The sequence below is a fragment of the Mirounga leonina genome, unplaced genomic scaffold (genome assembly GCF_011800145.1).
Source record: "Mirounga leonina isolate KUSES-001 unplaced genomic scaffold, KU_Mleo_1.0 Mir_174, whole genome shotgun sequence".
Classification (NCBI taxonomy): domain Eukaryota; kingdom Metazoa; phylum Chordata; class Mammalia; order Carnivora; family Phocidae; genus Mirounga; species Mirounga leonina.
The window spans coordinates 63,510,331-63,525,623 of record NW_023270451.1 but is presented as its reverse complement, the minus strand read 5'-3'; the positions used below and the strand labels follow the sequence as shown (position 1 = coordinate 63,525,623).

General features: G+C 38.7%; 1 protein-coding gene across 1 annotated transcript in view; it reads left to right on the top strand.

Moving 5' to 3' along the window:
- The window catches only part of IQUB (IQ motif and ubiquitin domain containing), a 64,363-nt gene extending 50,594 nt beyond the window's left edge, over positions 1 to 13,769 (top strand). Inside the window, exons 11-13 of the mRNA XM_035021022.1 lie at positions 1,415 to 1,663; positions 9,183 to 9,368; positions 13,074 to 13,769. Of these exons, the coding sequence (XP_034876913.1) occupies positions 1,415 to 1,663; positions 9,183 to 9,368; positions 13,074 to 13,256 (618 nt within the window). The 3' untranslated portion in view covers positions 13,257 to 13,769. The remainder of the gene's footprint in view (positions 1 to 1,414; positions 1,664 to 9,182; positions 9,369 to 13,073) is intronic.
- Positions 13,770 to 15,293: the final 1,524 nt, after the last annotated feature.

Here is a 15,293-nt window from a genome sequence, read left to right as displayed (position 1 = left end):
AAAGAATTACTATTGTTAAAATGTTCATACTATACAAAGTGGTCTATAGATTCCATACAGTCCCTATCAAAATTCCAATGGCCTTTTTCACAGAAAGAGAAAAAAAACCCCTAAAATTTGTATGGAACCACAAAAGATCCCATATAGCCAAAGCAATCTCGACAAAGAACAAAGCTGGAGGCATCATTCTTCCTGATTTCAAACTATATTCCAAAGCTATATAGTTCAAACAGTATGATACTGGCACAAAAACAGACACATAGATCAGTGCCACAAAATAGAAAGCCCAGAAACAAACCCACAAAGGAGCTAAGAATGTACAGTGAGGAAAGGATAGTTTCTTTACTGAATGATGTTGAAAAAACTGGATAGCCACATGCAAAAAAATCAACCTTTGTCTCACACCACATACAAAAATCAACTCAAAATAGGTTAAAGATTTAAATATAAGACCTGAAACTATAATACTATTAAAAGGAAATATAGGGAAAATCTTGTTGACATTGACCTTAGCAATGATTTTTTGGTCGTGATAACAAAAGCAAGGGTGACAGAAGTAAAAATAGACAAATGGGATGTGTCAAACTGAAAACCTTCTGCACAGAGAGGAAACAATCAACAAAATGAAAGGCAACCTACAGAATGGGAAAAAAATATTTGCAAACCATATATCTGATGAGTTAATATCCAAAAAAAAAAAGGAAATTCTACAACTTGATAGCAAAATAATTTTAACCCAATTTAAAAATGGGCAAAAGATCTCAATAGACATTTTCTCAAAGAAGACATACAAATGACCAACATGTACATGAAAAAGTGCTTCATGTCACTAATCATCGGGAAATGCAAATCAAAACCACAATGAGATATCCTCTTCTACCTGTCAGAATGGCTCGTATCAAAAAGACAGGAAATAACAAGTGTTGGCAAAGATAGGGAGAAAAGGGAACCCTTGTGTTCTGTTCTCTGAAATTTAAATTGATACAGCCATTACAGAAAACAGTATGGAAGTTCCTTAAAAAATTAAAAATAGAACCACTATATGATGCAGAGTTTCAAGTTTTGAATATCGATCTTTGAGTCAATCCAAATTTAGTGTTAAGATAAATGAAATGAGAAAAACACTTAGTTTAGTGGGCTTTTACTTATATTTGAATCTAGCCTGTAAGATTAATATAGCATGACACCAAAAATCTAAATTCTTTTTAAAAATAATACAGATTCCTTAACATTTTGGCAGGATAAATGAATACTGCTTGAAATTTAAATTTTGTGTAGAATAGGAAGTTAAGGGAAATAGGACTTTAAAAATTAACCAACTTTTTATCTCATTCTAAGATAAGTTAGCCCTCAGTGCTTCGGTTGATTAGTATTTAGCCTGACTTTTGTAACTTTTTTGTTTTTTACTATTTAGGTCCCTCAAGACCCATTGAAGTTTTATAAGAAGATTTACTTTTGCCACGGTTGCCAGCTCTATTTGCCTTCCACAGAGTTTGCTGTCTCATCCACCTTACACCGCATATACCGGTGCCGTCACTGTATTTACCTTGACAATGAGACTCGACAACGAGAATCATTTTTGAAGTACAAATGTTTACTTCAGCGGCTCTACTATTCAGAAGCTGATTATGAAGATGATTCCAAAATTGCTTTCCTGATGCAGGTATGATCAGTAAGGGTTGCCAATCATGGATGAAATTTCTTCACTGATTTTACAGAAAAGATTCCTGCTTTCCCACAGAAACCTTTTAAAATAATGGTTCCTTTGTTTATGCTTATACTTTGTGAAGTTTGCCCCTCTGGCAATTTTAAGTCTATACAGACCTCGTGATAAAAAACCATTTCAAGGGGCGCCTGGGTGGCTCCGTCGTTAAGCATCTGCCTTCGGCTCAGGTCATGGTCCCAGGGTCCTGGGATCGAGCCCTGCATCGGGCTCCCTGCACAGCGGGAAGCCTGCTTCTCCCTCTCCCACTCCCTCTGCTTGTGTTCCTCTCTCACTGTGTCTCTGTCAAATAAGTAAAATCTTTAAAAAAAAAAATTTTTTTCAAGAATTTTAGCTACTCTGGTTTAGATTAAAAGAAAAAGTTTTTTTTTATTTTATTATGTTATGTTAATCACCATACATTACATCATTAGTTTTTGATGTAGTGTTCCATGATTCATTGTTTGCGTATAACACCCAGTGCTGGGGGGAAGGAAAGATGGTGGAGGAGTAGGGGACCCTATTTCAACTGGTCCCCGGAATTGAGCTGGATATCTACCAGACCACTCTGAGCACCCATGAAACCAGCCTGAGATGTAAGAAGATCTGGATCTCTATAAACAGAATATCGCAGGTGGTTGGTTTCAAGGTACGAAGCAGGGAGCAGTGATTCCGCGGGCAGATATCAGAGGATAAACGGCAGCGGGAGGGTGCCTGGCCGTGGGGATCCTACACCACTGGTGAGCAACAGCCTCGCGCGCTGGGGACGGGGCACAGACTCACAGACCAGTAGCAGCGGGGAAAGGACTTTAGGACAGCCCCCGGGGCAGAAACCCGGAGTGGCGGGGTCTTGCCTGCAAACTGGGGGCGGCTGGCGGTTTTAGAAGCACAAAGGGCAGAGATGTGCCCCGACCTGGAGGCAGGACTGGGAGCATGGCGGAGGGGCGCACAACCCAGGATGCTGCAGTTTATAGCAGCACGGACAGAAATGGAGATGGTGTGGCCTGGAGAGCTCACTGAAGAACAGACTACGGTCTCTCTGCTCTGAGGCAGAGAGTTGGAAACGGTCTCTTCTGCTCTGACTCGTGGAAGAGACGCGGAAAGACGCCAGGGAAAGGCGCCAGAGAACAAAAGCCCCAAAGACTGATTCCCACTAAACCCATCCCCCGCCACAGGGGCGCAGGGCAACTCTGCCCAAACAGGGTTGCCTGAGTAACAGCGCGGCAGGCCCCTCCCCCAGAAGACAGGCTGGGAAAACAAGAGGCCAGCAACCCTAAGGTCCCAAGAAAACAGGTGCATCTTGCTTGGGTTCTGGTCAAGCATTTGGACTGTATACATTCCCTCAAACACCCATCAACAGACTGACTAGGAGGAGGAGCCCCCAAAATAGAAAAGACGCAGAGATTATGACTTATGCAGCAGATTTACAAATGGATGCAGATATAACCAAGATGACGGAGATGGAATTCAGGCTAGCAATTGTGAAGACAATGGCTAGAATGGAGAAATCAATTAATGGCAACATAGAGTCTCTAAGGGCAGAAATGAAAGCTGAATTGGCAGAACTTAAAAATGCTATCAATGAGATCCAATCCAATCTAGATAATCTAACAGCTAGGGTAACTGAGGCAGAAGAATGAATAAGCGACCTAGAAGACAATATAATAGATAAAAAAGGAAAAGAGGAGGCCAGTGAAAAACAACTCAGAATCCATGAAAATAGAATCAGAGAAATAAGTGACACCATGAAGCATTCCAATGTCAGAATAATTGGAATCCCAGAGGGAGTGGAGAGAGAGAGAGGACTAGAAGATGTATTTGAGCAAATCGTAGCTGAGAACTTCCCTAATCTGGGGAATGAAACAAACATTCGTGTCCTAGAGGCAGAGAGGACCCCTCCCAAGATCAAAGAAAACAGACCAACACCCCGGCATGTAATAGTAAAATTTGCAAATCTTAGAACCAAGGAAACCATCTTAAGGGCAGTTAGGGGGAAGAGATTCCTTACGTACAGAGGGAGGAACATCAGAATAACATCAGACCTATCCACAGAGACCTGGCAAGCCAGAAAGGCCTGGCAAGACATATTCAGGGTACTAAATGAGAAGAACATGCAGCCAAGAATACTTTATCCGGCAAGGCTTTCATTTAGAATGGATGGAGAGATGCAGAGCTTCCATGACTGGCAGAAACTGAAAGAATATATGACCACTAAGCCGGCCCTGCAAGAAATATTAAGGGGGCTTCTATAAAAGGAGAAAGACCCCAAGAGTGATCTACAACAGAAATTTACAGGGACAATCTATAAAAACAACGTCTTCACAGGCAACATGATGACAATTAATTCATATCTTTCAATAATCACTCTCAACGTGAATGGCCTAAATGCTCCCATAAAATGGCACAGGGTTGCAGATTGGATAAAAAGATAGGACCCATCCATATGCTGCCTACAAGAGACTCATTTTGAACCTAAAGATACATCCAGACTGAAAGTGAAGGGATGGAGATCCATCTTCCATGCCAGCGGACCTCAAAAGAAAGCTGGGGTAGCAATTCTTATATCAGACAAATTAGATTTTAAACTAAAGTCTGTAATTAGAGACACAGAAGGACATTATATCATTCTTTTTTTTTTTTTTAAAGACTTTATGTATTTGAGAGAGAGAGAGTGAGCACGAGAGGGGGGAGCGGGAGAGGGAGAAGCAGACTCCCCGCCGAGCAGGGAGCCCGATGCAGAACTCGATCCCGGGACTCCAGGATCATGACCTGAGCCGAAGGCAGTCGCCCAACCAACTGAGCCACCCAGGCGCCCGGACATTGTATCATTCTTAAAGGGTCTATCCAACAAAGAAGATCTAACAATTTTAAATATCTATGCCCCCAACATAGGAGCAGCCATCTACATAAGCCAACTGTTAACCAAAATAAAGAGTCATATTGATAACAATACGTTAATTGTAGGAGACCTCAGTACTCCACTCTCAGCAATGGACAGATCATCTAAGCAGAAAATCAATAAGGAAACAAGAGCTTTAAATGATACATTGGACCAGATGGACCTCATAGATATTTACAGAACATTCCACCCTAAAACAACAGAATACTCATTCTTCTCGAGCGCACATGGAACTTTCTCCAGAATAGACCACATACTGGGTCACAAATCAGGTCTCAACCAATACCAAAAGATTGATATTATTCCCTGCCTATTCTCAGACCACAATGCTTTAAAACTGGAACTCAATCACAAGATAAAATTTGGCATAAATTCAAACACTTGGAAGCTAAAGACCACTCTGCTCAAGAATGTTTGGGTCAACCAGAAAATCAAAGAAGAACTTAAACAATTCATGGAAATCAATGAGAACGAAAACACATCGGTCCAAAACCTATGGGATACTGCAAAGGCGGTCCTAAGGGGGAAATACATAGCCATCCAAGCCTCACTCAAAAAAATAGAAAAATTCCAAATTCACCAACTAACTCTACACCTTAAAGAACTAGAGAAAAAGCAACAAACGACGCCTAAGCCATGCATTAGAAGAGAAATAATTAAAATTAAAGCAGAGATCAATGAATTAGAAACCAAAAACACAGTAGATCAGATCAACAAAACTAGAAGTTGGTTCTTTGAAAGAATTAATAAGATCGATAAACCTCTGGCCAGACTTATCCAAAAGAAAAGAGAAAGGACCCAAATTAATAAAATTATGAATGAAAGGAGAGAGATCACAATTAATACCAAGGAAATACAAACAGTTATTAGAAATTATTATCAACAACTATATGCCAATAAACTGAGCAATCTGGATGAAACGGAGGCCTTCCTGGAAACCTATAAGCTGCCAAGACTGAAACAGGAAGAAATCGACAACCTGAATAAGCCAATAACCAGTAACGAGATTGAAGCGGTGATCAAAAACCTCCCAAAAAACAAGAGGCCAAGGCCTGATGGATTCCCTGGGGAATTCTGCCAAACATTCAAAGAAGAAATAATACCTATTCTACTGAAGCTGTTTCAAAAAATAGAAACAGAAGGAAAATTTCCAAACTCATTCTATGAGGCCAGCATTACCTTAATCCCCAAACCAGGCAAAGACCCCATCAAAAAGCAGAATTTCAGACCAATATCCCTGATGAATATGGATTCCAAAGTCCTCAACAAAATCCTAGCTAATAGGATCCAACAATACATTAAAAGGATCATCTACCATGACCAAGTGGGATTTATCCCCTGGATGCAAGAGTGGTTCAACATTCGCAAATCAATCAGTGTGATAGAACACATTAATAAGAGGAGGGAGAAGAACCATATGGTCCTCTCAATTGATGCAGAAGAAGCATTTGACAAAATACAGCATGCTTTCCTGATTAAAACTCTTCAGAGTATAGGGATAGAGGGAACATTCCTCAAGTTCATAAATTCCATCTATGAAAACTCCACAGCGAATATCATCCTCAATGGGGAAAAGCCTTTCCCTTAAGATCAGGAACACGTCAAGGATGCCCACTCTCGCCACTATCATTCAACATAGTACTAGAAGTCCTAGCAGCAGCAATCAGACAACAAAAGGAAATAAAAGGTATTCAGATTGGCAAAGAAGAAGTCAAACTCTCTTTTCGCAGACAACATGATACTTTATGTGGAAAACCCAAAAGACTCCACCCCCAAATTACTAGAACTCATACAGCAATTCGGTAAGGTGGCAGGATACAAAATCAATGCACAGAAATCAGTTGCTTTCTTATACACTAACAACACAACTGTAGAAAGAGAAATTAGAGAAACGATTCCATTTACAGTAGCACCAAAAATCATAAAATACCTCGGAATAAACCTAACCAAAGAGGTAAAGGATCTATACTCTAGGAACTACAAAACACTCATGAAAGAAATTGAAGAAGACACAAAAAGATGGAAAAATATTCCATGCTCATGGATCGGAAGAATAAACATTGTTAAAATGTCTATGCTACCCAGAGCAATCTATACCTTCAATGCCATCCCGATCAAAATTCCAAAGACATTTTTCAAAGTGCTGGAACAAACAATCCTAAAATTTGTATGGAATCAGAAAAGACCCCGAATCACCAAGGAAATGTTGAAAAAGAAAAACAAAGCTGGGGGCATCACGTTGCCCGATTTCAAGCTATATTACAAAGCTGTGATCACCAAGACAGCATGGTACTGGCACAAAAACAGACATATAGACCAATGGAACAGAATAGAGAACCCAGATATGGACCCTCAACTCTATGGTCAAATAATCTTTGACAAAGCAGGAAAAAACATGCAGTGGAAAAAAGAGAGTCTCTTCAATAAATGGTGCTGGGAAAATTGGACAGCCACATGCAGAAGAATGAAACTCGACCATTCTCTAACACCATTCACAAAGATAAACTCAAAGTGGATGAAAGACCTCAATGTGAGACAGGAATCCATTAAAATCCTAGAGGAGAACATAGGCAGTAACCTCTTTGACATCGGCCACAGCAACTTCTTTCAAGATACATCTCCAAAAGCTAGTGAAACAAAAGCAAAAATGAACTTTTGGGACTTCATCAAGATAAAAAGCTTCTGCACAGCAAAGGAAGCAGTCAACAAAACAAAGAGGCAACCCACAGAATGGGAGAAGATATTTGCAAATGACACTATAGATAAAGGGCTGGTATCCAAGATCTATAAAGAACTTCTCAAACTCAACACCCAAAAAACAAATAATCAAGCAAAAAGTGAGCAGAAGATATGAAAAGACACTTCTCTGAAGAAGACATACAAATGGCTAACAGACACATGAAAAAATGTTCATTATCATTAGCCATCAGGGAATTTCAAATCAAAACCACACTGAGATACCACCTTACACCAGTTAGAATGTAAAAATGGGCAGGGAAAGAAACAACAAATGTTGGAGAGGTTGTGGAGAAAGGGGAACCCTCTTACACTGTTGGTGGGAATGCAAGTTGGTACAGCCACTTTGGAAAACAGTGTGGAGGTTCCTCAAAAATTTAAAAATAGAGCTACCCTATGACCCAGCAATTGCACTCCTGGGTATTTACCCCAAAGACACAGATGTAGTGAAAAGAAGGGCCATATGCACCCCAATGTTCATAGCAGCAATGTCCGCAATAGCCAAACTGTGGAAAGAGCCGAGATGCCTTTCAACAGATGAATGGATAAAGAAGATGTGGTCCATATATACAATGGAATATTACTCAGCCATCAGAAAGGATGAATACCCAACTTTTACATTAACATGGATGCGGCTGGAGGAGATTATGCTAAGTGAAATAAGTCAAGCAGAGAAAGTCAATTATCATATGGTTTCACTTATTTGTGGAACATAAGGAATAGCTTGGAGGACACTAGGAGAAGGAAGGGAAAAATGAGGGGGGGGGAATTGGAGGGAGAGATGAACCATGAGAGACTATGGACTCTGAGAAACAGTGTTTTAGAGGGGAAGGGGGAGGGAGGATTGGTTAGCCCGGTGATGGGTATTAAGGAGGGCACGTACTGCATGGAGCACTGGGTGTTATATGAAAACAATGGATCACGGGACGCCTGGGTGGCTCAGTCGGTTAAGCGTCTGCCTTCAGCTCAGGTCATGATCCCAGGGTCCTGGGATCGAGTCCCGCATTGGGCTCCCTGCTCCGCGGGGAGCCTGCTTCTCCCTCTGCCTCTGCCTCTCTCTCTCTCTCTATCTCTCATGAATAAATAAATAAAATCTTTAAAAAAAAAAAAGAAAGAAAACAATGGATCATGGATCACCACATCAAAAACTAATGATGTATGGTGACTAACATAACATAATAAAATTAAAAAAAAAAAAACAAAACACCCAGTGCTCCATTCAATACATGCCCTCTTTAATACCCATCACCAGGCTAACCCGTCCCCCCATCCCCCTCCCCTCTAGAACCCTCCGTTTGTTTCTCAGAGTCCATAGTCTCTCATGGTTCGTCTCCCCCTCCGATTTAAAAAAAGTTTTTAAACCGTTACTTCATTTCCCCCATTTTCCTTCTTTTTTCATTAAAACAAGTCTTTTTAATAACACTAAGCAAATTGCTTAATCTTTATCAAATCTCAGTTTCTTCATTTGTAAAGTGGAAAAAAAAATGACCTACAATAACCCTGCAGATAAGGGTTAGGATAAGGATAAGGATAGTGGCAAATACATTTTGAAAAGCACTGAATACCATTTACATGTAAGGTAAAATTAGCATACTGGAAGAAATACATGCAGCTTTCTCTGGGTTAAAGATGCAATCTTGACTGTGAAACTGATAATGTAGCTTGGGAAGAGTGAGCAGAGATTTGGCAAAAAATAAGCTGTAAGAAGCACTAAAAACTTCATGAATAATGTTTCTCTTTTAAACATATACTCAATGTGATTATTTCCTCAAGTAATAGAATAATCTTAAAGAAGTGTTATGTTTAGAAGAAAACATGATTTTTCAAACTTGTTTCGACATGCAGCTACAAGATATTCAGTACCTGGTAGAGAACATCTGGGCATCGCAGTCAGTGCTCAGTGCCTGGAAGGATCTCAACGATCTGGTCATGGTCAGGTGGGATAAGTCCTTGGAATGGTCCCCCTGGAACTGCATTCTTCTTACCAAAGATGAAGGTGTTGCTCATCTCAAGCTAACAAATATTGAAGAGGTAAGAAAGTAGAATTTGAGGAATTAATTTAATCATTGAAAATATTAGAGGATAACTTGACTGCCTTTTACTACATTCCATGAATAATTTACATACTTCCATTGGATTAAGAAACAGAGAATGAATAACAGTAACAAAATGTGTGGATGGTATGTATGGCTGAGATTAAAATTAAAAGGAAGCTAAGGCATAGAAAAAGACAAGATAAGAGATCCAAACATCTTACAAGTATCTAAACTTGATTCCCCTCTCTGCTAATAATAGCAAGTTCGAGCATGTCATTCCATGGTAAATTCCATGAGGGCGGGGATTTTATTTAGCTTATTCATGTCTATATCTCTTAATAAACTACACCAGTGCCTGTCACAGACTAGGGGTTTAGTGAGTATTTGTTGAATGAATAAATGAAATACCAGATAGATATTATATAACCTAGAATCTGCCCTTCTTTGATTAACCATCATGAGTCTGCCTAAAAAGCACACTAAATTCTCAAATTTTTCTCATAATCTTGTGCTCTAAATGGAAATCATACGGATGGGATATGGTTTTGAGGCTCCATTTTTCATTTTCTCCCAACTGACTAGGAGTGGGGAATGCGCTGTAAAAATTCAATACCATTTAATTTTAGTAACTTACAAGATGCAATCTGTAAAACATTTGATGAGCAGAATTGAGTTCATCAGAGAGCTTCACTGACACTGAGCAAGCTTAGGATTCCAACAGCTGATACTGATTCTCTGCCTTCTATTGATTAAATTTCTATACTATTAATTTCATTCAAAATGTCAGTTAAGAGAAAGAAATGACTTCAAATTTAATAGTCATTTTGAATGGTGCTATTCCCTGCTTGTGTTTTTATTGGGGAGGGAGAAGGTATAAGGAGGAGAAACTAGTTAAATTTTTAGCTTTTTTGAATAATTTTCTAGTAGAAGCCAGGCTAAGAAAAATTTCACTCTAGGGATCAAAAGAAAGAGCAGCATGAAACTGAAACTGTGTTAAATATTATATTTAGTAAACTCAACTGCTTCATAAATATTTAATCACTGGAGGCATAGCCAACACTACAATATTATTTCATCTAGGACCCATAGTGGGATTGAAGTTCATTCCCAAAGCTGATATTCTACTGCTTCAATTAATCCACACACTCCCTTTGTGTATTCAATCAAATTACTGCAGTACCAAATTAAATGTTCTATTCACATGCATTTCTAATTTCAGGATACTGATCTTACTGAATTTCTATAAATAGAGCTAAGGTTCTCAACCAGGCAAACTAAAAAAAAAAAAAAATGCCTTTTTATGGTTTTGGCCTACATTAATCTTGTTAAGTATTAATTTTCAGCCTCGTTAAAGAACAGTTTATATCTTGCCACAAGTTAAAGCCTTTCTAGAATTTCCTTAATGCACAGAGATATTTGCTTTCCCAGTAAGTAAAAAATTGCTCAAATTTTAAAATAATCTTGGCTCCCTGCAGTCATGACACAAGTTATACGAAAAGCCTGGAAAAAGACTTCTGTTCTCTGAACGTAAATGAGGCAGAGCAGTTTCTTGTGGTGTGCACATTGGTCAAAGTAGGAACAACAGTGGATTTAAAGTCAGGAGACCTGACCCAGTATTTCCCCATTTCTGTCACTAATAATCAATCTATAGGACATTAAGACCTGCCTTCTTTGCATCATAAATTTTTATAAAGGTCAGCTAAAAACATGAAATCAATACAGAGGATCAGAGCAGCCCTCGTTGAATTCTGGCTCTGTCACTCAGGAGCTGAGAGAGGTTGAGCAAATTTGCTGATGTCTCAGTGCCCTAGTTTTCTCATCTGTAAAAAGGAGATAATATGAAAAGGGGATAATATATATTGGATATCTTTCCATATTATTCTTTAAAAGTTGCTTATTGTTCCTGTGCTTGTATGTACCATACTATGCTTATCTTACCTTTAATGATTACATTTTTGTTCTATAAAGGTGCTTTGAAAACCTATAAAGTTCTGTACACATGTAATTTAATGTTGCATAATAGAAATGTGTTAGTTTTCTTAATGACGTAAGGACTAAGAAGTGGTAGAACACACTTAGTGCAAAGGATGAGTATTTTGCCCTGTTATATGTGTCTGTAGAGAGGAAACTTAAAAACAAGCCCAGTATTCTCCTACATAATTCTCTCTGCCAGAATATTGTGTGCTTTGGCTCCTTTTCTCCAGGCTTTCTTTACCTTTGTTTTGACACAATGGAAGGATCTTTAGTGAGGGATGTCTTACTTTTAGAAGACAAATTTTAAGAGGAGGTACAAGTTGTATTTGTGATTTGGTTGAAAAGAAGGGTTGATAAGATTAATAAAGGAAATAGATGGTATTTATTAATTAACCAGAATTTTCTTTTGAATGTGCTTTCCTCATACTGTGCTATGAGCTTGGAGAAAAACCAGGATGTGTAATGGACACAATTCTTCATTGTTTCAGTTGTATTCAAGTTTGGTTGCAAATAACATACTAAGCAATTGATAATGACTTAATCAAATGTGAAGTTAGTGTCCATCAAGCAAGAAGTCCAGAGGTTGGCAGTCTGGGGTCCGGATGGTGGCTCCACAATGCTCTCAGAAACCCACGCCCTCTAACTTTTTCTTCAGCTGTACTTAACATTTGACTTTCATTCTCATGCTTGTGGACTCTTAGGGATAAAATAGCTACATCATCTCCTGCATTCTCTTAAAAAGCTTTCTTGTAAGCTTTGTCCAATGGCTTCTGTTCTATATATACACATATGTATAATGGCCTGAAACTTGTCACATGCCCACCCCTCACTAGAATAAAGGCTAGGAAAGCTGAGCACATCACAAAATACAAAATCAGGCCTCTAAATACCAGTGGAATAGAGAGTGGATATTGGGTTGGCAGCAAGCAGTCTGCCACTCTCATTAGAAGACAGATGGTCTTATACGGTGGATTGCTACATAACAGAAAAAGTTCAAAGTTCTGTGCTAGCTGTGGAGAGACAAGAAGCCTAAACATTAATTAAGAATTAAAGTGGAAAGGTACAGAGGCTTGATAAAGACAGAAAGGTTATTTTCTATTTAGAAAACAGAAAATGGACTCATGAGGTGGGAATCTAAGGCAGTAAAAGGGGAGCAAAGAGAAGTTTATACTGTCAAAATACCATTGAGATCTTTGTTTTGGACCCTGGAGATCGGGATATAAGTACCAATTTTAGAAAAAATAACTCAGTCAAAAGCTGGTAATTGTATCAGTGTTGAAGTAGATTTAAAGAGTGAAGCAAGGTGACAAAATCGTTCATTCAAAAATAATTGAACTTGGGTGGTGTTGAGAGACACTTATATTAAAAAAACCCAGTTTGAACCTTCAAGGAGTATTTCTTATAATGGAGAGACTCTCAAGCAGGTAGTAAAATTGAAGGCAGAATGAACTAAATATTACAATTAAAATACATAATAGTACTTGCAAGTGAGAGGAAGGAGGGATTAGTTTGGACTCAGAGGTCAGAGGGGGAGAGTCAGGAAAGGCCTCAAGGTTAGAGCATCATAGCCGAGCCCTGAAAGATGACAGACAAAGTAGGAAGCAGCATTCTCTGGGCTGAGAGAACAGATAAGTAAAGGCACCGAGATATGAAAGTGTTTTTATTTTTTTGCTTGGCAAAATATATCTGTGACATTTAATAGAATTTGATTTTCTTTTCTTTTCAGGGATATGAACCCTTGTTTATTCACAAGATCAAACACAAACATATCCTGGCTAAGAACTATTTTTCTCAAATTCCAGTGCTGGCTTCATTTGTACTTGATGATGGTGAAATAGATGAGATCAGAAAGAAATATCACTCAGAAACAGCTCCTAAGATTATAGTGTCCCAGAGGTCTAGTCCCTAGAAGATCCAGGACTACTTGATGATCAGCATTTTTGTCCACTGCTAATAGAGGAATACAGCGGCTACACAGTATGGAAATAGAATTTTATCTTTTTATTGATTTTAATTGTTTTTTGTTTCTCATAGTATCATAAGTTGTATGAAGACAAAACATCCCTATATAAATGTTTTATTGTTAGACATTTCGTGAAAACTGAAATACAGTTTTGTTCCTGAAATTAATATTTTAAGGCAAAGAGAACATTTTATTTTTCATATTTTCACATTAAAATTTTTAAGAAATTTCAAGTACACTATAAAACCACAAACAAAAGCTAGTTTTAACTTTCAACTCAAATAATTTATTTTAGGTTAAATGTAGTTGTAGAATAGTCAGTATATGGATGATAGGAAACATAAAATTCTCTTTCTTAAAAATCTTTACAGGTAGGATAAAAAATGCTATGTTTTAATACAGCGATTTAAATCTTCACTTTTTTTTTTCAAAGATTTTATTTATTTTTTTGACAGAGAGAGACACAGCGAGAGAGGGAACACAAGCAGGGGGAGTGGGAGAGGGAGAAGCAGGCTCCCGCCGAGCAGGGAGCCCGATGCGGGGCTCGATCCCAGGACCCGGGGATCATGACCTGAGCTGAAGGCAGACGCTTAATGACTGAGCCACCCAGGCGCCCCAATGAATCTTCACTTTTTGTTTTCTACTTTTACCTTCCATCCTTCCTAAAATCCCAGTAAAACAACTGGAATTATTTCTAAACAAACAAACAAACGCATTCCATGCTGGAAAACAGGGTAAACAGTAGAACTATATTTTATCCTATGGGAAGAAAACTCCCAATGGGGCAATGATGACATTCTGGAGGAAGGACAAACTTGGTTAAGTAAACTGTAACAGCCCCATCCCCAATAAGCCAAAGGAATAACCTTGACTACATGCATGTCAGAGACCTACAGTGATGAACAGGGTATGTGTGTCAGTCTTAATAGGAAATTAATAGCACACTCAAAATAGGAAAATTCAAGGAGGGTATATTTACAAAGGACTTATTATAATGTGTGGGCAGTATTTAGGGAAACTAAAGGAATAGTGCAGGAACTCAGGGCCAATATGAGATAAGCTGTCTCGACCCCTAGTCTTAAATGAACCTGCGGAGGGAGATGTCTGAGAATGCTTGGTATAAAGATGATCACTGAGAGAATCAGAAACCAACTGTCATGGGATAGTCAACCCAGGTGGTCTCATGAACTAGAGAAATAAATACTCTGATTTCACGCTTCTCCCTTCCTCTAGTCTCCTGCTTGCATTTCCCATCGGTAGAACACAGAAGGAAAGCAGGAGAAATAGAATTCTGTTGGCATAATTCATGCAGTTTCAGGGCAAAGAGTGGAGTAGATAATAGGGATAGAGGATCTGGATGGCTAAATCGAAGGTATCTTGCTAGAGAGAAAGAATTTAAAGTGAAGCTCTATAACTCAAGTAGCAGTATTTCACACACACACACACACACACACACACAACATAATTTGAGAGAGAGAGGGGTGAGGGGAGAATTTTTCTCCTAATTCCCATCAGTAGTTAATGAGCTGTTCTCTTCAGTTTAGTGCTCAAGGAATTCAATCTAAATATTAATATTTGTTCTACATAAATATTTGCCAGTATTTCAGCAACATATTTTCTAGGACATCTACAAATATTTTTTTTATTTTATTTTTTAAAGATTTTATTTATTTATTTGAGAGAGAGAGAATGAGAGACAGAGAGCATGAGAAGGAGGAAGGTCAGAGGGAGAAGCAGACTCCCTGCTGAGCAGGGAGCCCGATGCGGGACTCGATCTCGGGACTCCAGGATCATGACCTGAGCCGAAGGCAGTCGCTTAACCAACTGAGCCACCCAGGTGCCCTACAATTATTTTTTTATTTAGCAAAATCATGGCACATGGTGATTGTTTTTAAGGAAATAAACATCAAGGAGGGAAGTGCTATAATGATGTTATTTTCAGGTTTCCATGGACAATTCAGACATTCTGGGAACTTTCTAAAT